Here is a 23,488-nt window from a genome sequence, read left to right as displayed (position 1 = left end):
GGCTCTGTGGCTGGGGTGAGCAACAACAGAGGTGCCGTGCGGTGCAGCCCGAGAGCAGGCTGGCAGAGGGGCTGTGGCTGCAAAAGAACAACTATTTGAGCACAGCTTTCGTTGGCCGAACTAGCTTAAGATATCATTAAGGAGGTGAAGTAAGGCGTGAACTCACGCGAAGGATAAATACGTGACACCATGCTAAAGGCTAGAAGCAAATTGCGATACCAGGGCAGTCTCCCGGCTGAGCGCGTCCGAGAGACCCGCCCAAGTGCGCGCGCTCCCTGTCCAGTACGCGGTGGGATTGGCTCTCTGGCCCTGCCTATCTCGGTGGCCCCGCCCCGCAGGGTAACCCGGAAGCGGTTGTGAGGCCACCCCGCGGACTACAGCTCTCTTTCCGGTTGGCGTGGTTTTGTGAGCGGGGCGACTGCTGTACCCGGGCCTGCAACATGAGCGTCCCGGCGTTCATCGACATCAGTGAGGAAGATCAGGTGTGCTCCCAGGCAGCGAGTGCCTCCAGGACGGGGTTGGGGGAGACTCAGGGGTATGAAGGGTTGAGCCAGGGCCAGACGGGCGGCACGCCGCCCCGCGGAGCCCGCTCCGGGGCTCAGAGCCGCCGCTCACTTCCCACACAAGACCGTAGGGAGGGAGGCCGGCCGTGAGACGAGGCGCGGCGCTAATTTCTGGCTTGGAGTTGGGGTAGCCCGCCGACCGTTGTTTCCGACGCGTGGACTGAGGTTTTAAGGCCAGCTTCCTGGTTGGCGTCGGGACTCTTCCAGTCTGTGTCACTTCTGACGACACTACTTTTTGACTGGGAATGGTGCCTGCTTCCGTCTCCCAGACGCAGCCACATCCGGAGTGGGAGGTGGCGAGTCTTTAGACGGCGTCGGCAGTCTAGGAAAAAATTATTTTATAGTAGAGCTGGTTTTATTTTGTGATCACAGAGGCAAAGGTGACCCTATTTTAAACGGAGTCCATACTTCATATTTTTACTTGTACGAGAGTGAGAGTTCTGCAGTCTGAAAGTAGAACGTCAGTTTCACCCTCATGCTTTGAGGCATACGTGTGGTGAACCATCGTAATAATTTTTAAATTTTTTATTTCGGGCTTGGTCTTTGGTATGCATGGCGGATACTTCTAATTTTTCCCATAACAAAAGTTTAAAAAGTTGATGGGAGTTAAACCCGAAATTATTTTCTCTAAGTTTATTTTGTAGAACTGAAAACTATATTCTGTGAAGGTGTTTTATATTTTTTGCTACCCCACTAACATGGAAATTTGGTTTCTATAGAGTTGAAAACACCATTGCTATTCTAAGGTGACTCTTAGAATTACAGGTGTTGATTTTTACTCCCCATGGTAGAAGTGCAGATCCTCAGTCCTGAAGTACTAAGAAGGGGAAACGAAAGGAAGGCGATGGGGGGCCCTAGGGGAGAAGATAAGGCTAGGGAAGGAGTTGAGCACATTGGAAAGGAAAATGGGGGGGGGGAGCATATATGATTATTAATGAAATCATGTTACTAACAAATTGACTATTGGATTACCCCAAAAAAGTATTTGATTTTAACATAGGAAAGAATTTGTAGATGGAGGTAGTTCTTGTTGATGGTCTTATTTTAGTTTTAAAGATAAGTTAGTTTCATTTCTAGTTAGGTTATGCTACTTTTGTAATACATCAGTTTGATATCAGCCATTCCTTTCAGGTAGATACGTGATTGCCTCAGAATTTCAACTTTGGTCAGATTCTGTGTTTGAGTAGACTAGGAAATGGGAGTTCAGAATTTTTTCTTTTCCTTTACTTGTCCTACTCTACAACTACTTGCAGCCAGTGAGGATGACAGATAAAAACAATAAAATGCTCTTTGATATGGTGATGGTGGTTTCACGAAATCTAGTTTATAATACCAACTCATAGGTGAAGTTACTGTGTTATCTGAAAGGATAGGGCCATCAGATATACAAATTTAACATATCTGTTGTGGGTAGCCAAACATGTTTGTGGGTCTAGAAAATGTGATACCTGTGCATTTACTAATGGTATCCTTTCATCTCCCCGCTTAAGTTTTCATTTTATTATCGTAAATACCATCTGCATTGATGTTTGGCTGCCATAAATACCAACCCCTCAAAAGGGTGCCTTCCTGAATATTATATATATGTTTTAGAGTATAAAATGTCTGAATACCTGGATGTGACATTGTAGTTACAGGTCCTAGGGTGCATTCTGATTCAGATTTGTAGTTTGCATTCTAAAAAAAAATAGTTAAAAAGTAGATCCAATTTGAAAAGTATTATATTCAACACAGTCAAAGGCATCATTTTTTATCTTTGCGTTTCCCAGAATGCTTGTCTCATATAGGTTCTCAAACATTTTATTAACAAATGATTACCTTCGTGAACGGCAAATGTCTCTAACTTTTTAAATTGGCTATATTATGTATAGTTGAGAATAATAAAATTTCATTTCTTTAAAACAGGTTGAATTTACCAGGTCAGATTAATTCTCCTCCACACGCAACCCCCTCATAAGCACTTTAGATATATATTAGAAGTTTTTGTGTGTACTGGAAGTTCAGCGGCAGTAGGTGGTAGGAGAGAAATTCTGAAGGTGATCCACTTGGGTCATACTGGGTTTGTGTAGCCACTTGGTTTTGTAGAGGAAAACCTGTGGCTCCTGTAGTATGTGAGGGGGACTGAGGAAGGAGAGAGGCACTTCAGCATAGTAATTTGAAGTCATTAAGTATAGTATTCACTTCTTATTTTTCCAAAAAAAAAAGAATGGTTTGGTATCTTGAATTTTGGCATTGTCAGTTTTAGAAGTGTATAGCAATCTTATTTGATTCAACAGGCTGCTGAGCTTCGAGCTTATCTGAAATCTAAAGGAGCTGAAATTTCAGAAGAGAACTCAGAAGGTGGACTTCATGTAGATTTAGCTCAAATTATTGAGGCCTGTGATGTGTGTCTGAAGGAAGATGATAAAGGTTTGTTTTTAATTTTTTTGTAATGTTTCTTATTAATCAGAAAGGATCTACTTTGAAATTTTCCTGTAAAGTATATTTGTCTTGGACTTGTTAAGCCCTGTTGTCTTTTAATCTTAATCTTTGCACATACTTTCAGCTTATTCTAATCTGTTATACCTGTGAAGTAAGCCTATTTTGAGAAAACATCTTTTTTAAGAGCTAATGTTTTTTGAGTGTTAAGTGCATACACTCAATACTGGTAATTTCAGAATGAACTGAAGAAAAGTGAAGCTCTTCTTTCCTTTTCATAGTTTTACATTAATACCAAATGGGATATAATTTCCAGTAATCTAAAAGACAGTTAATTATTTGGCTGATGCCCTATTTATTGACATAAAATGGGAAATTTTGAAAATTGGGGGTCCTTAGTTAAGGTTTGAGATTAAATTTGGTTTGTAGTTAATAACTTACAGTCAGAAAGCAATGGCCCAGCCAGGAAGTTGAACACTTTCATTTCTTAGTAATTTCCTATTTATATATAAATGTTTTCTTCACTTGGGAAAGCATTTTAGCTTGACCAAAGGAGTAACTTCCAGACAACTGAATATCTTGCCAGTAAAAATTGTAACCATATATATAGACATGTATATCAGTCTTCTGTTTTACAGGTTGGAAACCAAATCTTAGATAATAATTTCCTTTTTCTTTAATAAAATGTACAGTGTTTTCTGGATGTTAGCTGTATAACAGAATTAGTTTCATTGAATTCATGTATAATATATTTTTAGCCTAATGCCTACCATTGAAGGAAGTTTCCTCTGGTAAAACTGTTTTGTAGTAGATAGATTACATCTTCCTAAAGTATCTTAACTTTAATGGTCTTTGATGTATTAAAGCACTGGAAATATATATTTAGTTAGACACATTAAGTATGATAGTATCACTCTTGTGTTATCCATACATGTGTAGATGTTGAAAGTGTGATGAACAGCGTGGTATCTCTCCTATTGATCCTGGAACCGGACAAGCAAGAAGCTCTGATTGAAAGCCTGTGTGAAAAGCTGGTCAAATTTCGGGAAGGTGAACGCCCATCTCTGAGACTGCAGTTGTAAGTTAAGAACTGAAAGAGGCTCGGTTTTTCAAGAAGCTCTTTTTATGTCGCTGTCACTTAATGGTTAAAAGCAAGAATTACAGAACTTGACTGTCACCTGTGGCTCTGACTGGTTGTGTTACCTTGGATAGGTCATTTAACCTTTCTGCACTCCATTTGCCTCCTTGTAATGTGAAGTTATTAATGGTGTCTCTGGTTTGTTGTGAGAGCAGATAATCTCAACTTAATCATCATAGTTACGCATCTGAAATACTTTTATTATTTTTTTTTGTTAACCAGGCTAAGCAACCTTTTCCATGGGATGGATAAGAATACTCCTGTAAGATATACAGTATATTGCAGCCTCATTAAAGTGGCAGCATCTTGTGGGGCCATCCAGTATATTCCAACTGAGCTGGATCAAGTGAGTTACTGTGTGGAATACTTGTTCTGCTTATAAAAAGTGCAGACTGTATTATAATTAAAATAGCAAATATATATGTTCTAAATGTTACCTTTTAAATGATGAAACTATGTTCAGCTATGCCACTAAATTCCCTCCTTTTGTCAATCCTGTAGGTTAGAAAATGGATTTCTGATTGGAACCTCACCACTGAAAAAAAACACACCCTTTTAAGGCTCCTTTATGAGGCACTTGTGGATTGTAAGAAAAGGTATTCAGAATTAACGTACTAACTTAAAACTTCACAGGCAATATAAGTAGTTGAGGCTGTTTTTAAAAACAAGTGAGCTAAGTGATTTTGCTCTGTTTTGTTCTTCACAGAGCTGCTGTAAATGTATTTCTGTAAATTTCACCTACTAAGTTAAACATTACTACAAAGTTTAAAATAGTTTTCCCCATCTTTAAATGTTTTTAAAAGCAAGACTTGCTTTTGTTCAAAAAATGGTACAACTGTTCATCTGAAAGCTCTATGTAACTTTAGATTAAGTTATTTAATGATGCTTTGATGTCTTAGTATGAGATAGTGCTACCACTTTTGTTTGGTGATAGTGAGGGACTATTAGTCAAAGTTTCCACAATCAGCCTTTTATATAAACAGTGCCCCCAAGATCAAATTTTGCAATAGACTTTACTAAATGAGTACCTATTGAGCTTCTGCAAGGTCTTGGGTTTCTAAGGTTTGTAATTCACCCTAGCAAACTTCTAGCAAACCTAAAATACTTATTCTGTATACCCAATTTTAGGATGCTTTTACCAAATGGTAGGTTTGGCTCAGTTTTCAGAACTTGTGTTAAATGATAATCTTACCTTTTTGACCTAGCTTTTCAATTTTTCTTTTCACATAATGGTTCAATACTTTTAAAAAAAGAAAAGGTAAACAGTCTTCCTTTAGTTTTATTGTTGCACAATTTTTATACTGGCTTATAGTACTGGGTATTTAATGTATTAGGGTCAACAAGGTTAATATGTTTCTAGTAAGTAATGTAAACTTTTTGCAACTATTTACATTTAACAATGTAAGAGAAAATTTTTGTTATTAAAATTGGAACGTTTTATCAGAAAAGAGAAGTAAGGGATATGCACTAATAGCCTATTTCATTCTGATCAGTGGCTACCACCTATTATAAATCAGCAGACTTATGACAGCATTCTAGCCAGTAGTCAGTAAAGTGTTAAGAGTAAATAGTTTATAACAAAGACCATTTCAAATGGAGAGAGCATTAAAAGCTGTTAGAGAAAGAATCCTTATTTTCATTCATACTTCAGAAGGGCAGGCTGTGCATCTAGACTACTGGATTTCAAGTCTTGGCTCTCTTGCTTGTTGTATGACGAAATAACTTAACCATCTCTGTAACTGTTTTCAGTTTCAGAGTGGAAATAATAGTAATACTTCTCTCATAGGGCTGCTGAAAAAATAATGTTCATCTACTTTTTTTTTTTTTTTTTAAGATTTTATTTATTCACTTGACAGAGATCACAAGTAGGCAGAGAGGCAGGCAGAGAGAGGAGGAAGCAGGCTCTCCGCTGAGCAGAGAGCCCGATGCAGGGCTCGGTCCCAGGACCCTGGGATCATGACCTGAGCCGAAGGCATAGGCTTAACCCACTGAGCCACCCAGGCGCCCCTATTCATCTACTTTTTAACAGTGGTTTCATTATTGGGACAGCACTCAGTAAAAGATATTCTTACAATCCTTTTCATTTTTCAAGCTCACCTTTAAAAAATTAGTCTTTTTTCTGATAGAGCAATTTAAAATGATGAGTGTTATGGTTTCCGTCTGAATGTCTAGTGCTTATCAGAGATGAGGAGTACTTACTGGATGCTCTCTGTAATTGCTGTTTAGTGGTCTAGTATGTAGAAGGGAAGTGACTTATTCTAAGGAGTTCCAAATCTAATTTTCAGAGAAATTGAAATAGAATATCAGTACCCATTTAAGCTCTACTAGACATGTCCTAATGTTAACATACTAGAAAACACCTGAAGTATTTGGTACAGATGATCACTTTTTCCTTCTTGAAACACATTCTTCGGTTGGTTTTTGGGGCCTCCATCCCTCCCTGTCATTGAAGTGTAGTTGACATACAGTACATTAATTTCAGGTGTACAACATAGTGATTCTACATTTATCTACAAGGGGCTCCTCTCTCTCTCTCTCTCTCCCCCCCCCCTCTCTAAAGGTTTATTTGAGAGAGCAAGAGCATGCATGAATCACAGTGGGGGGTGGGCAGAGGGAGCGAATCTTCAAGCAGACTGCTGAGTGCGGAACCTCATGCCAGGCTCCATCTTAAGACTGGTGATCATGACCTGAGCTGAAATCAAGAATCAGACGCTTAACTGAGCACCACCCTGGTGCTCATCAGTTCTTCTCTTCATTCACAGTTTATTTGTGGGTTCCTTCTCTCAACATTAGGATAACTTATTCCTGGGATGACTTCTGCTCAGTTACATTTATTCCGTATGCATGGTGTTTGTATTTTTTTTTTTTTTGCTATGATTTTGGGTGAGGCTGAGTACCAAATGCAGATCGTTTTTTGTATCGCTAAGTTGTTAAAGTTCAGTACAAGATACTTCACATCCCTGTCCTCACCTACTAAAATGTCAGCGGTGCTTCCCAGTCATTCAAACAGCTGCAGCAGCTCCTATGCACTTAAAAATGCTCTGGAGGGCACCTGGTTGAGAGCCACTGCTGCCTGAGTGCTGTCATTCAGTCACATGGCTTTAAGTACTATTTACATGCTAGTGGTTTTCACGTGTTTATCTCCTGTATTTCTCTTCTGAACTCTACAAATACCTAGCTATTCCTGTTGAACATCTCTGTTTACTCAAAAGACATTGCCTACAACAACTGCAAAAAACCTTTTTTCTTTCTAAATCTGGGGTTTTGTTTTTTTTTACCTTCTCCAACTCAGGAAATGCCATTTCTTTGCTTCTAGTTACTCAAAACCCAAAATTGGGGTTCCTTTGTGGTTCCTGTTTTTGTCTTACACTTCATATCTAATCCAATATCAAATCCTGTCAGCTCTGATAAATCTAAAGTCAGTCAAGTTTCTCACTACTTCGGATGCTACCTTGTGGTGTAAGCTACCATTATTTCTTATTTAGATTTTTGAAGTAGCCTCTTAAATGGTCCGTGTTTGGGACAGCCAGTTCTTAATATAGCTGCCAGAAAATTCTGTTTAACATGGAAGATCAGGCTATGTTTTCCTTCTATTCAGAACCCTCCAGTGGCTTCTTCGGGAGGCAAACAAGCTTTAGAATCTTAGTACTGGCCCTTCTGCGTGGAACACACTTCTCCCAGGTAGCCATGTGGCACCCTTCGGCTTCTTCAGATCTATTCTCTTGTTATTTCATCAGAAAGTACTTCTCTGCCCAGCTGTGTATATAACAATATCTCCCCACACCCTTGCATTGGTTTTGTTTCTCTCATCCCTATTTCATCATTTCCTCCTTGGACTTCTTACTAACAGACTTAATATATTTTAATGTTTATTATCTGTCCCCATTAGAATGTAAGTTCATGAGGGCAGGGACTTTATTACTCAAACAGTGTCTGACATGTGGTAGGCACTCCATATTTGTTAAATGAATGACTGTTTATGAAATGTGTTGCAAAAGCAGTGGCTACAAAAGCAGAGATATACAAAAGCACATGAAGTGGTAGTTTATGGAACTAGAGTGATTAACTCTAGTTAATGATTAATCTCTAACTAGAGATTAAAAAATGTTAAAACACCTTGAAGGTATAAGATCCCTGGTTTTTTTTTTCCCCCCATTTCTGATGTTACAGAATTAGTTTCCAGTATTCAAGTGTTGGTTCCTTCATTTTTAAGAATAGGTGCAATCCTGTGATCACTCCACAGTTCCTGTTTTCCTCCACCTCTTAGCACCGTGTGACTATAGAAACTTCTTTTGACTTAAATGATACCTTTCCTTGTTTTTCTCCAATCTCTGTGGCAGTTCGTTCTCAGACAACCTTTGTAAATTATTCTCTCTGTTCCATTAAATACTACTATTACTCAAGATTTTGTCCTAGGACCCTTTTTTCACTCTCCGTCTGGGGTCATCTCATCTATTCCCATGGCTTTTGTCATCTACTGAATGGACATCCATGTCTTTTTTTTTTTTTTTTAAGTTTTATTTATTTGACACAGAACACACGCACGCACACAAGCAGATAGAGCAACAGGCAGAGGGAGAAGCAGGCTCCCCACTGAGCAGAGAGCCTGATGCAGGGCTCCATCCCAGGACCCCGGGATCATGACCTAAGCCAAAGGCAGCCGAATAACTGAGCCACCCAGGCACCCTTACATCCATGTCTTGAACACAGGCTTCTCTTCTGTGCATTGGAGCTTTGTGTTCAGCCGCTTTCTACCTTTTTCTGCATGTTTCCACTCAGGTATGGCACATAGCTGCCTTAAACTCAGTGTGACCAAAATGAATTGGTCATTTTCTCTCTCTCAGTCTCTTTGTTCCTAAGTGAGACATCTTGAAGTGTAATCAATTTTTCTCCAGTCTGCAATCATAATGATTTTGTGAAATACAAGTTTCAGCAAATTTTTCTTGAGGATATAATGCAAAATTCATAGCATGTAAGACCTGACACAGACTCCCAGGTTACCTACTGAGGTAGCTTGGGCTTGGAGAATGTGATAATAATCATGCCATTTTTGTGTGATATGTTGACGAACTACAAAAACTGCTTTGTTTAATGGATAGTCCCTCCCTCTGTTTCCTCCCAGCACACAAACCTTTCCTCTTGGTTATCACACCCAGGATGTCGTGAACTTGTGTCCGCTGTAAGAGCACCCTGCTCTTTCCCAGTCTAGACCAGGGGCTGGCACCTTTTTGTATGGTCCTCGAGCTAAAAGTGGTTTTCACTGTTTTAAATGGTTAAGAAAGAAAATCAAAGGGAGCATGACATATGAACATTATATGAAATTCAAATTTCAGTGTCCATAAAATTCTATTGAAACAGTCATACTTAACTCTTTTATGTATTGTCTATGGCTACTTTTGCCAAGACTAGAGTAGTTGCAGCAGAGACCACTGTGGCCTACAAACCTAAAGTACTTCCTGGCTGACTCTTCACAGAAAGTTTGCCTGCCCTTGGTCTAGATGACCTACACTCAACTTCATTTCTCTGCCTAAAGCACTACTGTCATGGTGAGGTTAAATGCCTCTCTCCTACAGCACCTTCTGCTTTTATCATGGCATAAAACAGCCTCAGAGGTTTGTGAGGTTGTACATTCAGTGAAGGCTAGGAACCTTAATCTGTCAACTATTGTGCATGCCCAGGGTATTTGGTGCATTATGGGCCCTGGATGAATAAATGCTGCCCAACCTAAGAAAGGTAGAAGAGGATGGCTATTTTATTCAAATAAACAAGTTGCTGTCACGTTGCTGATTTAAATTTTAAGATTGGTTTTTGCCCAATACACGTAAAATGTAATTTTTTTTCCTGCTTCTGAATTACAATTCTGAGATGCACTTTGCCCTTTTAGTAAGAATGCTTGTATCTATGGGTCCCCTCCTTCATTATTTTACTTATGTTGGTGGTTAATGAGTGCAAATCATGTAACATTTTTTTTGAGCCTTGATTGTATGTCAGACACTGTGCACTTTAAATGAAATTTTTTATCTGGTATTTGTGAATTCAGGTCTCTAGCTTATAAGATACATTAGGTTGAAATATATTGTGGTTGCTAAAACTGGAAAATGAAATGCACCTGTGTTTGTAGAGGATCTCAAGATAATTAACAATGAGTAAAACAGGTTTTCATTAAAATTTCTTCAGATTCTTAGAGTTCTGTCACTATATATAAGATGCTGGTTACCACTTAACCACTTCTGTATTTACATTTGTATTTTTTTTTAAAGATCTATTTTATTTTATTTTTAAAGCTTTTATTTATTTATTTGTCAGAGAGAGAGCACAAGCAGGGGGACCAGCAGGCAGAGCAGGCAGAGGGAGAGGCAGGTTTCCCGCTGAGCTGAGTGAGAGCCCAATGCGGGACTCGATGCCTGCACCCTGGGATCATGACCTGAGCCTGAAGGCAAACACTAAACAGACTGAGCCACCCAGGCATCCCAAGATTTATTTATTTTAGAGCAAAAGTAGGGGGAACAGGGAGAGAGAATCTCGGGCTGACTCCTCATTGAGCATGGAGCCTGTCATGGGTCTTGATTCTACGACCCCAAGATCACCACCTGAACTAAAACCAAGAGTCAGACACTGCGCCACTGAGGCACCCCTACATGTGTGTATTTTAATAAACCTTAGTTTGTAGAAGTTTTTAAAATACCATTTAATTTTTTAAAATAAATTATACAGCTCCTACTACAGCCAGTTCTTAATATAGCTGCCAGAAAGTTCTGTTTAATGTGGAAGATCAGATTATGTTTTCCTTCTGTTTTGCCCAAGTTGAATTGAATATAATAGAACTGTCCAATGATTCTTCAGTTTAAAGGAAGAAATAAAGGGTAAAGATAAACATTTTCTGAGACCTCAAATTGAATGAATACATTTTGTGCTTTTTACTACAACTGAAATTGATCATCTGCATAATTTTAAGGATAATTTAATTGGAAGAATATTTTTAGTAGAGTTACTTAAATACATGGCGTGGGCTCAACTTTGGCCATGCTATTCTAATAATTTCTAGAACACAAAACTTTTTTCCCACCTAAGACCTCTGTACTTGGTCTTCCCTTTGCCCAGAAGTTACCCAGCCTTCACCTCCAACACTTTTTATGGCCAATTATTTTATTTTACATCCTTTAAATTTTCATCTTATATGTCATTCCTTTAAAGAGAGGCTTTCCCTGTGTACTCCCTATCTCTGCTTGTGTTACTCTTTTATATCACTATTTGTTTCTTTCATGGCACACACTTATGGTGGGATTTTTTTTATCACTTTATTTTTTCATCCTAATAAGTACTCTAATCCCCATTCCCTGTTTCACCCATCCCAACCCCCCACCTCCCTCTGATAACCATCAGTTTATTCTTGGGTTGAGAGAATGTTTCTTGGTTTGTCTCCCCCCACCCCCCACCTTTGCTTTCTTTCTTAAATTCTGCATATGAGTGAGATCATATGGTATTTGTCTTTCTGTGACTGACTGACTTATTTAGTATTCTTTAGTTCTATCCATGTTGCAAATGCCAAGTGTTTTTTTTTTTTTTTATGGCTAAATAATATTCTCCTGTGTTTGTATATATACACACACACACGTATATTTATCTTTATCCATTCATTTATTCATGGGCACTTGGGCTGCTTCCACAGTTTGGCTGTTGTAAATAATGCTGCTGTAAACACAGGAGCACGTGTATCCCTTTGAATACAAACAGGCTGTGCCAGTTTGCATTCCCACCAGCAGTGCACAGGGCTTCGCCAACACTTGTTTCCTGTGTTTGATTAGCCATTCTGACAGGTGTGAGGTAACATCTCATTGCAATTTTGATTTTCATTTCTCTGATGATGAATAACATTGAGCATCTTTTCATGTGTCTGTTAGACATCACCCATTTTTTAATTGGATTATTTGTTCTTTGTGTGTTTGAGTTGTATTAGTTCTTCATATATTTTGGATCCTAACCCTTTATCAGATATATCATTTGCAAATATCTTCTCCCACTCTGTAGGTTGCCTTTAGTTTTGTTAATTTTTTCCTTTGCTGTGCAGAAACTTTTTATTTATGATGTAGTTCCAGTAGTTCATTTTTGCTTTTGTTTCCCTTGCTTTGGGAGACAGAGCTTAAAATACATTGCTACATCTGATGTCAGAGAAATTAATGCCTGTGGTCCCTTCTAGGATTTTTATGGTTTCAGGTCTTACATTTGGATCTTTAATCCATTTTGATTTTATTTTTGTGTAAAGTCCAGTTTCATTCTTTTACTTGTAGCTGTCCAGTTTTTCTAGCACCATTTGTTTTTACCCATTGGATATTCTTTTCTCTTTTGTCAAAGATTAATCAACCATGTAATTGTGGGTTTATTTCTGGGTTTTCTCTTCTATTCCATTGATCTATGTGTCTGTTAAGTACCATACTATTTTAACCATCTCTTCATCTTGTAATATGAAATCTGGAATTGTGAAACTTCTGGCTTTTTCTTTTTCAAGATTGCTTTGGCTGTTTTTTGTGTGTGTGTGTGGTTCCATTCAAATTTTAGAATTGTTCTAGTTCTGTGAAAAATGCTGTTAGTATTTTGATAGGAATTGCATTAAATGTGTTTTAATAGGAATTGCATTAAATGTGTTTTAATAGGAATTGCATTAAATGTGTCAATTCTTCTAGTGTAGACATTTTAACAGTGTTCTTCCAACCCATGAGCATGTAAATGTCTTTTCATTTCTTTGTGTTATCTTGAATTTCTTTTATCGATGTTTTATCATTTTCAGAGTAGAGGTCTTTCACCTCTTCGGGTAAATTTATTCCTAGTCATTTTGTCATTTTTTTGTGTGATTGTAAATGAGATTGTTTTCTTAATTTCTCTTTCTGTTGCATCACTGTTAGTGTATAGCAATACAGCACATTTTTGTACATTAATTTTGTATCCTGTGAATTTACTAATTTCATTATCAGTTCTAGTAGTTTTTTGGTAGAGTCTTTTGGGTTTTCTGTATATAGTATCTTGTCATCTGCAAATAATGAAAGTTTTGCTTCTTTACCAGTTTGGATGCCTTTTATTTTTTTACGTTGTCTAATTGCTGTGTCTAGGAGTTCAGTATTGTGTTGAATAAAAGTGGTGAGAGTGGACATCCTTATCTTCTTCCTGGCCTCAGGGGAAAAGCTCTCAGTTTTTCGCCATTGAGTATTTTGTTGGCTGTGGGTTATTTGTATAAGGCCTTGTTTATGTTCAAGTATGTTCCCTCCAGATCTGCTTTGCAGAGGGTTTTATCACAAATGGATATTATAGGGGCACCTAGGTGGCTCAGTTGGTTAAGCGTCTGCCTTTGGCGCAGGTCATAATCCCAGGGTCCTGGGATCGAGACTCCCATTGGTCCCCTTGCTCAGCAGGGAGCCTGCATCTCCCTCTGCCTGCTGCTCTCTCTGCTTGTGCTCAAACTCTTTCTCTTTCTGACAAATAAATAAAATCTTAAAAAAGAAAAATTAATAGGAAATTAACTTTTTAAAAAATGGATGTTGTACTTTGCCATCTGCTTTTTCTTCATCTATTCAAATGATCGTATGGTCCTTATCCTTTCTGTTATTGGTGTGATATATCACACTGATTGCTTTGTGAATATTGAACCACTCTTGCATCTGTGGAATAAATTCCATTTGATCACGAAATATGATTTTCTTAATGTATTGTTGGATTTGGTTTGCTAATATTTTGTTGCGGATTTTTGCATCTATGTTCATGAGAGATATTGGCCTGTTCTCCTTTTTTGTGACGTCTTTATGTGGTTTTGGTATCAGGTCTTACAGAATGAATTTGGAAGTTTTCCTTTTCTATTTTTTGGAGTAGCTTGACAAAAATTGGTATTAACTCTTCTTTAAATGTTCTGTAGAATTTTCCTGCAAAGCCATCTGATCTTGGAGAGTTTTGTTTTTTTGTTTTTTTGAGAGTTTCTAAATTACTGGTGCAAGTTCATTGCTGGTAATTGGTCTGTTCAAACTACATATTTCTTCCTGCTTTAGTTTTGGTAGGTTATAGGTTTCTAGGAATTTACCTATTTCTTCTGACTTGTCCAGTTTGTCTGTATGTAGGTTTTCATAATACTCTGTTAAAATTGTTCATTTCTGTGGTGTTGGTTGTTACTTTTCTTCTTAGTGATTTTGAGACACCTCTCTTTTTTTCTTAATGTATTTTGCTAAAGATTTATCAATCTTATTGATCTTTTTCAGAGAATGAGCTCCTGGTTTCATTAATTTGTTCTGTTGGCTTTTTTTAGTTTTTATATTATTTATTTCAGTTCTGATCTTTATTATTTCCTTCCTTTTGCTGGATTTGGATATTAAATTCTTTTTCCAGGTCCTTTAGGTATAAGGTTAGGTGGTTCATTTGCAATTTTCTTGCTTCTTGAGAGTTGGTCTGTATTGCTATAAACTTCCCTCTTATTGCACTTTTGCTGCATCCCATAGATTTTGGACCGTTGTGTTTTCATTTTCACTTGTTTCCATGTAATTTTTGATTTCCTCTTTGATTTCTTGGTTGACCGAGTCATTGCTTAGGAGCATGATATTTAACCTCCATGTACTAAGCTTTTCTTAGATTTCTTTTTCTTATTGTTGATTTCTGGTTTCATAGCATTGTGGTCAGAAAAAAAATGTATGGTATGACTTTGGGTTTTGTTTTTTGGTTTTTGTTTTTTTTAATTTGTTGAGACCTGTTTTGTGGCCTAATATGTGATCTATTCTGGAGAATGTTTTTTGTGTACTTGAAAAGAATGTATTCTGTTTTAGGTTGGAATGTTCTGAATATAGCTGTTAAATCCTTGTGGTCCAGTGTGTCATTCAAAGCCACTGTTTCTTTATCAATTTTCTGTTTGATCTGTCCATTGATGTAAGTGGGGTGTTGAAGTCCCCACTATTATTATACTACTATTGATTTTTTTTTTATGTTATTAACTGTTTTATATTTGGGTACTCCCATATTGGGTGCATAAATATTTACAGTTGTTAAATCCTCTTGTTGGATTGTCCCATTTATGATTATATAGTATTCCTCTTTGTCTCTTGTTACAGTTTGTGTTTTTAGGTCTATTTTGTCCAATATACGTATTGCTATCTAAGCTTCTTTTGACATCCCTTTGCACATTAAGTGCATTTTCTGGTCTGAAATGAGTCTTTTGTAGGCAGCATATAGTTGGGTCTTGTTTTTTTAATCCACTCAGTCACCCTCTTTCTTTTGATTGTTTAGTCTTTTCAGCAGTCAGAGTAATTATTTATGTATATTTATTGCCAATTTGTTACTTTGTGATTGTTTCTGTAGATTTTCTCTGATCCTTGCTTTCTTTCCCAGTTTGTTGGCTTCTAGTGATATACTTGGATTCCTTTCTCTTTCTTCTTTGCATATCTGTTACTGGTTTTTCATTTCTAGCTACCATCATGCCATTTATTTGTTAGCTGTTACTTTTCCTTAGTTGTTGGTCTTTCCTACTAGAAGGAAAATTTGTGTGACTTTTCCCATAGAGCAGGACCATGTCTCTTGGTAACCATTGTATGTATCATCAACATGTAATGATATTCTGAAATTTCTAAAGCAACATTTCTTTTTAGTGATGCTGCTTCAAAGGTCATGGTGGAATTGCTAGGAAGTTACACAGAGGACAATGCTTCCCAGGCTCGAGTTGATGCCCACAGGTAATATTGAACATGTTGTCTTTCTGATGGGGGCTACCTGCAGCTTGGAGGTTGAGCTCCAGCAGAACTTATGTTTGCATCTCCCAGCCCAGGGATCCCGAGCCATTTGATACTGTGTGGAATCGGGTGATTCCAGTGTAGTTACTAAAATCCAGGGCTTGGTATTGGAATAACCATAGATTGTATGTGGAATAGCCACATCATACTTTCTGTTTGAGGTATTGCTGGTTTGGGTGTGATGACCCCAGCCTGAGTAGTAGAACCTAATTTCGGGTTGATTTTATCGTAATGTTAAAGTGTGTAGATGAGGAAAGGTTGGTAGCATGCTAATAGTTAGCCCATTGCTAATGAGAATAAGGGCTTCAAACAATCCTAGGTCTATTTAGTAGCAATAATAATGGAATCAGTTTTTAAATCTGAGAAACAGAAATAACTTGTCTATAGGGTATGGCTTTACAGGGACCTAGATGTTGCTAGAAAGTGTAGTTTGTGGGAAAGATATTTAACTCTGAGGTAAGACTGTTTGCATTCAAATACTCCACCACTTAATTAGTACTTTCTGGGCAAGTTCTTTTTGGCGCCTGTTTCATCACTGATAAGAGGCATGATAACTAGTGTGTCAGGGTGTGTGAGGTTAAGTGAGGTAATGCACAGAAAGCACTCTGTCTTGCACCTGGGAGGGTGCTGCTGCTGTTTTACTATTTCACTATTTTGGTCATGCTTTCTCTCCACCTATGTTTTTGCTTACAACCACTTTATTATTATATTTTGTTAAAATAGATATAGCTGTTTTTTTGGCCTGTTTTAATCTCAATTCTGTAGCTTTTTTTTATGCTGTGTATATTAACTCTTAGATATTTTACTGAATTAAATATATTTTGCAATCTCTAAAAGTTGGTGAAAAGTTTCTGAATCTCAGGACTCTAAGCTTGTATTTTTGTTTTTTAATAAAGGTGTATTGTACGAGCATTGAAAGATCCAAATGCATTTCTTTTTGACCATCTTCTCACTTTAAAACCAGTCAAATTTTTGGAGGGCGAGCTTATTCATGATGTAAGTACTTTATCTTTAATGTGAAAAATGTTCTTTTTCCTTAATGTAACATATTGAAGCAGAACTCTTTGTATTAATGAACATGACTGTTAGATCTAGAAAGAGATCTAACATTTTGCTTGATTTTTTTTTTAATATCAAGAACAGAATGAAATTTAGGACCAGCCTTTTTTTCCAGTCACTGAATGTACCTGTTCTTTTTCCCTTTGCTTCATCTCCATACTTGCCTGACTATTACGGACATAAGTAATAGGAATTTCTTTTTATATGCAGTGTCAGGTAGCCCGTTAGAAGATAAATCTGTTATTTAAGAACACATGAACACACTTCTCAAGTATAAGTATAAATACATTTTGGATTAGTTTCCATCTGCATTGTGCTGTTCCCACCATCTTTCAGGATAGCTTACTTAGAGTTCACTGTACTTTAGAGTTCACTGTATTAACTGATTCTTCATCTAAATGAGTCTTAATGAAAGCAAATGGTTTGGATGGTAATTTGATCAAACAGATTGCTATTTCTACACTAAAAGAAGCATTGAGAGTTTTATTGCTGAGAATTAATGTCTTAAAAATACGTTGAGTATAAATCTTGATTCTATATTGAATAATTTATCTTTATTTTTCTATCTATAGCTTTTAACCATTTTTGTGAGTGCTAAACTGGCATCATATGTCAAGTTCTATCAGAATAATAAAGACTTCATTGATTCACTTGGTAAGTTTTGGAGTTTATTCTTTGTGGGGGTATAAAGAAAGATGGGAACATGTTCTTCAAGAACTCTCATGTACTATAAAATCCAGCAAATAGGACTTTGGCCTTTTGTTTAGATTATCCTAACCAGTGAAATATGATAAAACAAGAACAAACAGTGAACAGTTTAAAAGATTATTCAGAATGAATTGGAAATCAGAAACAAGAAGGAGGTAGCATTTGTGGTGGAAAGAGCATGAAACTAGGAGTTAGAAAACCTAAGCCTTTTTTTTTTCTCTCTATAAGAAGGTTGTTGGACTTTGGGCCCTCCTATGAGGTCTACTAGACCATGCTTCTTTGAGGTCAAGTTCTAGCAAGAAGCAGGTGTTGGAGCAGATTCAGATAGAAGTAGTACCACTGATACATGTGTTTTTAAATTGTGGAATGGAGGATGGAGCAGAAAAGCAACTTAAAGGATCACCATTACCTTGATCACAGTGGTGACTTTTAGAAGTACTTATTTTAACAGCTGACAAAATTTGATGACTTACAGCTACTTTATTATTTAAAATAGAATTGTTTATAAAAGACCCTTATTCTTTATATTTTTGGTAATGTTTAAAAAAGAAGCCATAGTTACATAATTGAAACAAGTGGGTTTTTTCCCCCTGTAACATATTTTATTCTTAGTACACACTTCCTCCTTGATATTAACAAATTCTAGAAGTATATGTATTGTTAAGCAAATCTAGGTGAAGCTGTGGGTAGAATTAGAAATCGAATTACATGATGGGAGAAACTTTCTTTACTACAGTTTGTTTCATCTTTGAATTTTTTTCTAGAGAATCAGAGCTCTGCATTTGCCAAACTGAATTTAATCTCATCCTCATTGAGCAAATTCCATATATATTCAGTATTTAATTTACTTCAGCATGTTTTTAACATACTGAAATTACAAAGAGAAAAATTAGAAAATCTGTAGTTGAACAGATTTAAATTGATCTAAAATCACCAGGTTTTTTTGGAGACTAAAGTCAACTATGAAACTGAGGTACTTTGTTTTTCTGCTAGGCAATAATCAAAACATCTTAGTGGTTTGTTATATTTTCCATGTTAATAATGAATTGTTAGTCTCATGGTTTGAGATATGGGTGAAGGAACTCATTTATAATCTATTTTGATTATACTTATTATCCTCAATTTGGCAATCATTAATTCCTATCATATGTATATTTTGTGCAGCCATTGGAATTGGGGAAGATTAAATTATTCTGAACATAATAAGGCATTTGAAATATACCAAGATAAAGTAGATGCAAGTGTGTTTGTGTAGAATGCTTTGCCAGGTGCACTAGACCCAGAAAACCACATTCTGTCCCAGTTAATTTGTTTTGTGGCATGAAGCTATGTGATGGAATGTTAATGTCAGCAACCTCTTTATTTACGCACCAAGGAAAAAGGAGTAGTAATTAACACTTTGACACTCCCCCATTGATGTGTAATTGACTGTTTCAAAGGAGCACTGGTTCATAAGCTATTGCATGCATTAAAATTACGTTTTCTATATTGCAGCATTTTAAGACGGGTCAGTGACAATGCAGAAATTGCTCAATGATGCACATTTTTTTATTACTGCATTAAGGTTTTGACATATTAGTAATGAATAAATGTTTCCATAAAATTAGATTTTTTTTATAACTTTAAAATTGAAATATGACACGGAACACTGTGACTTCCTCTTTGAAGGTAATGTTCTAGTTTCATGAAACAAAGCACAGCTTTCTACAAGTCTTGAACTCATACTTCACTGGCTTAATAGTATTGATTTTGAGAACAAGTTCTAACATGCAGGTTTCCACATGTAAGATAGATAATGGTTTTACATAATCACTCTAGAAATAATCTTCATTTCTCTGATAAATTCTTAAATTTATGGTAAGCTTATAACTACACAAAGAGTAGCAGTAAAATAGTATTTCGATTATATCTCAGAAACTTGGGGAGTATCATTTTATCGTACTAAAAGAGATGCCCAGAGAACTGGCAATGTTAGGGAATTTTCTTATATTTAAAAATATTGGGAAAAATCTTTAGTAGTTCTCTGTGATAGGAAAAACATAACGTTTCTAATTTATGGTGCCAACTGGGAGTCCAGTCCCTGTTTTGCCTTCTAGTTTTCTTGAACATGTATGCAAATAAGCTATCTTCTATTAGAAAATTGTAAAAGATGCTTTTGGCAAAACATCTTATTAAATGTGTTTATATTTGATTTTACATGTATTGTTAACATTTATTACAATTGAAAGTCTGGTTACAAATGTCTAGATTCTACAGGTGGCATCACTTTATCAAAACACTTTGTTTTATTAACACTGACAACTTGGGCCAACAGTAAGCATTATCCTGTGTCAACTGAATTGCCCTAACATGTCTACATGTAATCTGGTGTTATACAGTTGCTACCTTCTTGCTTCAGAAAGTTAATCAGCATCTAATTTGCATTTGTTAATTAGGGTTAATGTGCACTAATTGATTTTTTGATGCTTGTAGATTTCCATTAATCCCAGTTAGCAATACTTACCTTAGATACCTCATTCATTTGAGTTATGATGATCATGTTTTTGTTGAATCTGTGCCAAATAGAAAGCCTGCATCATAATTATAGCTAATTAACAGATGATTATGCCCTGTATTAATGGGCTTCCCTTGTCTTCTGCTAATATGTGTTATAAATTTCAAGTTTATTTATGGAGTGCTTAGAACTTTTTTAACAATAGAAACTTGAGGCTCTTAATTATTAGAGGGTACATGTTCAATCATTTGCTCAGTTTACATAATTTAAAATTTTAGAGAAAAGGAATATATAATTTTAGATTAATTTTAGAAACTTGTTTTTATAAGTTAGCATCAAGTCAAGTATGTATGATACTGTGTTATAATTCAGTTTCCACTAGGAATTGGCAATAATTAGATATTTAGGATTTATAAATATTTGTGTGTATTACTAGTCATTTATAAGCAAATGTATTTTTTAGGCCTAGTACTGACACTTTGACTAATTAAGTCATTTACTCTCTTGGCTCTTCAGCTTTCTTATTTTTTAAAATGAAAGCATCAGGACTGGGTAATTTATTAGGTTTCCTTTTGGGTCTAATAGTTGTTTGTGATCTCAATAATTGTTAACAGCATGCTTCACTAGAAGTTATAAGGCAAAATTGGAATTATTTATGCAGTTTTATACTTCAGGTATCACTCTTTATGGTACTATTTAATTTTATCTAGTAATCAGTGTAGCCTATAATTGCTAAGTGATAAACACACTTTTGACTTAACTGTTAAATCCAGAGTGACCTGGGAAATGGAATGTTTTCATAACTGAATGTATATAAAAATATTTTAAGGCTTTGTGTGTACTAGTAATACTAACAGAACAAAAAGATAAGGAATCCTGTGTTTAAATGGAGAGCAAATAGTAAAAATAAGCTTAAATAATTAAATAAGAAATTTTTAAAAAGATTTTATTTATTTATTTGACAGAGAGAGACAGCTAGAGAGGGAACACGAGCAGGGGGAGTGGGTGAGCGAGAAGCAGGCTACCTGCTGAGCAGGGAGCCCTACGCAGGGCTCCATCCCAGGGATCATGACCCAAGCTGAAGGCAGATGCTTCACAACTGAGCCACCGAGGCACCCCTAAAAATATTCTTATGAAATAAACTTTGTACATTTTATCTCCTATAATGTGTAAGTATAAAAAATGAAATGTGCAGAAGTTCTAGGACTTAAGCAAAATACCATTTTATAGCCCATTCTTAACTTTAAACCTGTGACCTTTGGCACTGTAGCTGTAAAGAAATGTAGATCTAGAAAAATAATTGTAATACTCCATAATTAACTGTAGAGTGAGTTTATGGTTTGTAAATATAAGCAGCTTTGTCAGAATTACTCTGTAAATGCTCAGTGACTTTTGACACAGGAGTTGTAATTGTGCAGATCTTTAACTAGTCTGGATGTTCATCAGACTTTACCACTGTGTTATTCAGGTCTATTACATGAACAGAATATGGCAAAAATGAGACTGCTTACTTTTATGGGAATGGCAGTGGAAAATAAAGAAATTTCTTTTGACACAATGCAGCAAGAACTTCAGATTGGAGCCGATGATGTTGAAGCATTTGTTATTGATGGTAAGACAATTAGACTGTTTTCATTTTTTTCCTAGAATTTCTCTCTTTTACCTTGTGAAATATAAGATTTTATATCTTGGGATCCCTGGCTCACTCAGACCTTACGACTCCTGATCTCAGCGTCATGAGTTCAAGCCCCATGTTCAGCATGGAGCCTGCTTAAGAAAACAAAAAAAGATTTTGTATTTTGAAGTTGAGTTGTATTCTGACAAAGCTGGGTTCTTTTGTAGCAGATATGTATGTATAGACTTGTAGAGTGTATTTTTAGTAGAATGAAGATTCAGTGGAAATACAAATTGCTCTGTGGGTTTTTGGTATTCTGTCCCTTGAAATCATACAAAGTAAAAGTCTTTAGACCGTATACCATAGTGGTTAAGAGCCGAGATTTTAGTATTAGACCTGGGTTTGAGGGCCAGGTCTTCCTTTGTGAAACAGTAGTGTAGGGAGTTAATATGTGGTTGGGAGGATTAAATGAATTAATGCAAGTAAAGCACTTTATTTAGCCCAGTGCCTGGCCCATAGTAAATGATCTGTAAATATTAATCATAATCCATTTTTTATCATTGGCTAGAAACAGGACCTTTACCAACAATTACATTATAAAACGATTTAATTGTTACTCAGATTTTTCTCCTGGGCTTCTAAGTTTGGAAAGTTGGGAGAATTATCCAGTCAAGATTAACTTACAGAACTACTGACATGGTTTCTTTTTAATGCTGTAAGTCTCAAACTGTCCTATAAAGGAAATTGTTTTCTCCCATATGGAATTGTAGGGGAGAACACTTAGAATACTTAATAAAAACTGTGATATTTAGTATAGATTCACCCAGCAAGCAGAGGACAAATGTGTGACCTTCCTCTTGGTTCCATCACACTATTGCGTTTGTGACTAGATTCAGAGGGCTGTTTTATAAAATGATGTTTGAAAATTGTCAAGTTTATTGTGGTTTAGTTTTATATCTCAGCTGTTTTTCTTGGGGATTTTCCATATAACATATCATGTAAAATATCTTTTTTCAGCAGTAAGAACTAAAATGGTCTACTGCAAAATTGATCAGACCCAGAGGAAAGTAGTTGTCAGGTAAGACACACTTTAAGACTTTGCAGCATTTTGTAGAACAGTTTAGTTTGTTCTGATTATTTCACTTAAATGTTTAGAGAACCAAGGTGGTGTTCTTAATCCATTGACTGTAGTTAAATAGTTGCTATTTATCATAATTTTATTAAAGTTCAGACTGAATGTGATTAGCTTATTTAATGAAAGAGTCCTATTTTCCAGCACATTTCATTTAATGGCTTAGCATTGGCTAGAATACTAATGACTTTTGTGTCTGGTTTATGTAGTTCAGGAAAGTAGAAGGTTTAGGATCAATTTGATAAAGACTTTTTTTAAATAATTTAGAATGATAAGAGAAGAATTAGAAGCTTAGGTCTTTCATGTGTATTTAACCTTGTTTTTAACTAGATACAAGTGTGTAGTATTGTAAAAGAATGCCAGAAGGATAAAAAGTTGACGAATAACTTTGTTTTTAATTTTTCAATTTTTAGTCATAGTACACATCGGACATTTGGAAAACAGCAGTGGCAACAACTGTATGACACACTAAATGCCTGGAAACAAAACTTGAACAAAGTGAAAAACAGCCTTTTGAGTCTTTCTGATACATGAATTTTTATGCTATATATAAAATTTTGTTGTTTTTGGAAAAAATCTAAATCCTAGTAAAACAAACTGAAATTTGA

General features: G+C 36.1%; 1 protein-coding gene across 1 annotated transcript; it reads left to right on the top strand.

Moving 5' to 3' along the window:
- The first annotated feature begins 336 nt into the window (after nt 1-336).
- On the top strand, nt 337-23,488 carry EIF3M (eukaryotic translation initiation factor 3 subunit M). Its single transcript, XM_004755930.3, has 11 exons — nt 337-482; nt 2,840-2,972; nt 3,921-4,059; nt 4,342-4,465; nt 4,621-4,715; nt 15,732-15,815; nt 16,769-16,868; nt 17,504-17,585; nt 21,602-21,745; nt 22,766-22,826; nt 23,294-23,488. The coding sequence occupies exons 1-11, from the start codon at nt 441-443 to the stop codon at nt 23,412-23,414; spliced, it is 1,125 nt and encodes a 374-aa protein (XP_004755987.1). The 5' UTR covers nt 337-440; the 3' UTR covers nt 23,415-23,488.

Source organism: Mustela putorius, unplaced genomic scaffold (genome assembly GCF_011764305.1).
Source record: "Mustela putorius furo isolate JIRA1106 unplaced genomic scaffold, ASM1176430v1.1 tig00003859_pilon_pilon_pilon, whole genome shotgun sequence".
Classification (NCBI taxonomy): Eukaryota; Metazoa; Chordata; class Mammalia; order Carnivora; family Mustelidae; genus Mustela; species Mustela putorius.
The sequence above is the reverse complement of the archived record's forward strand: the minus strand, read 5'-3'. Positions and strand labels throughout refer to the sequence as shown.

Coding starts and splice junctions, on each gene's coding strand:
- EIF3M (XM_004755930.3), top strand. CDS start 441: ATGAGCGTCCCGGCGTTCATCGACATCAGTGAGGAAGATCAG. Junction 4,060..4,341: donor CCATCTCTGAGACTGCAGTT/GTAAGTTAAGAA, acceptor TTTGTTAACCAG/GCTAAGCAACCTTTTCCATG. Junction 4,466..4,620: donor TTCCAACTGAGCTGGATCAA/GTGAGTTACTGT, acceptor TCAATCCTGTAG/GTTAGAAAATGGATTTCTGA.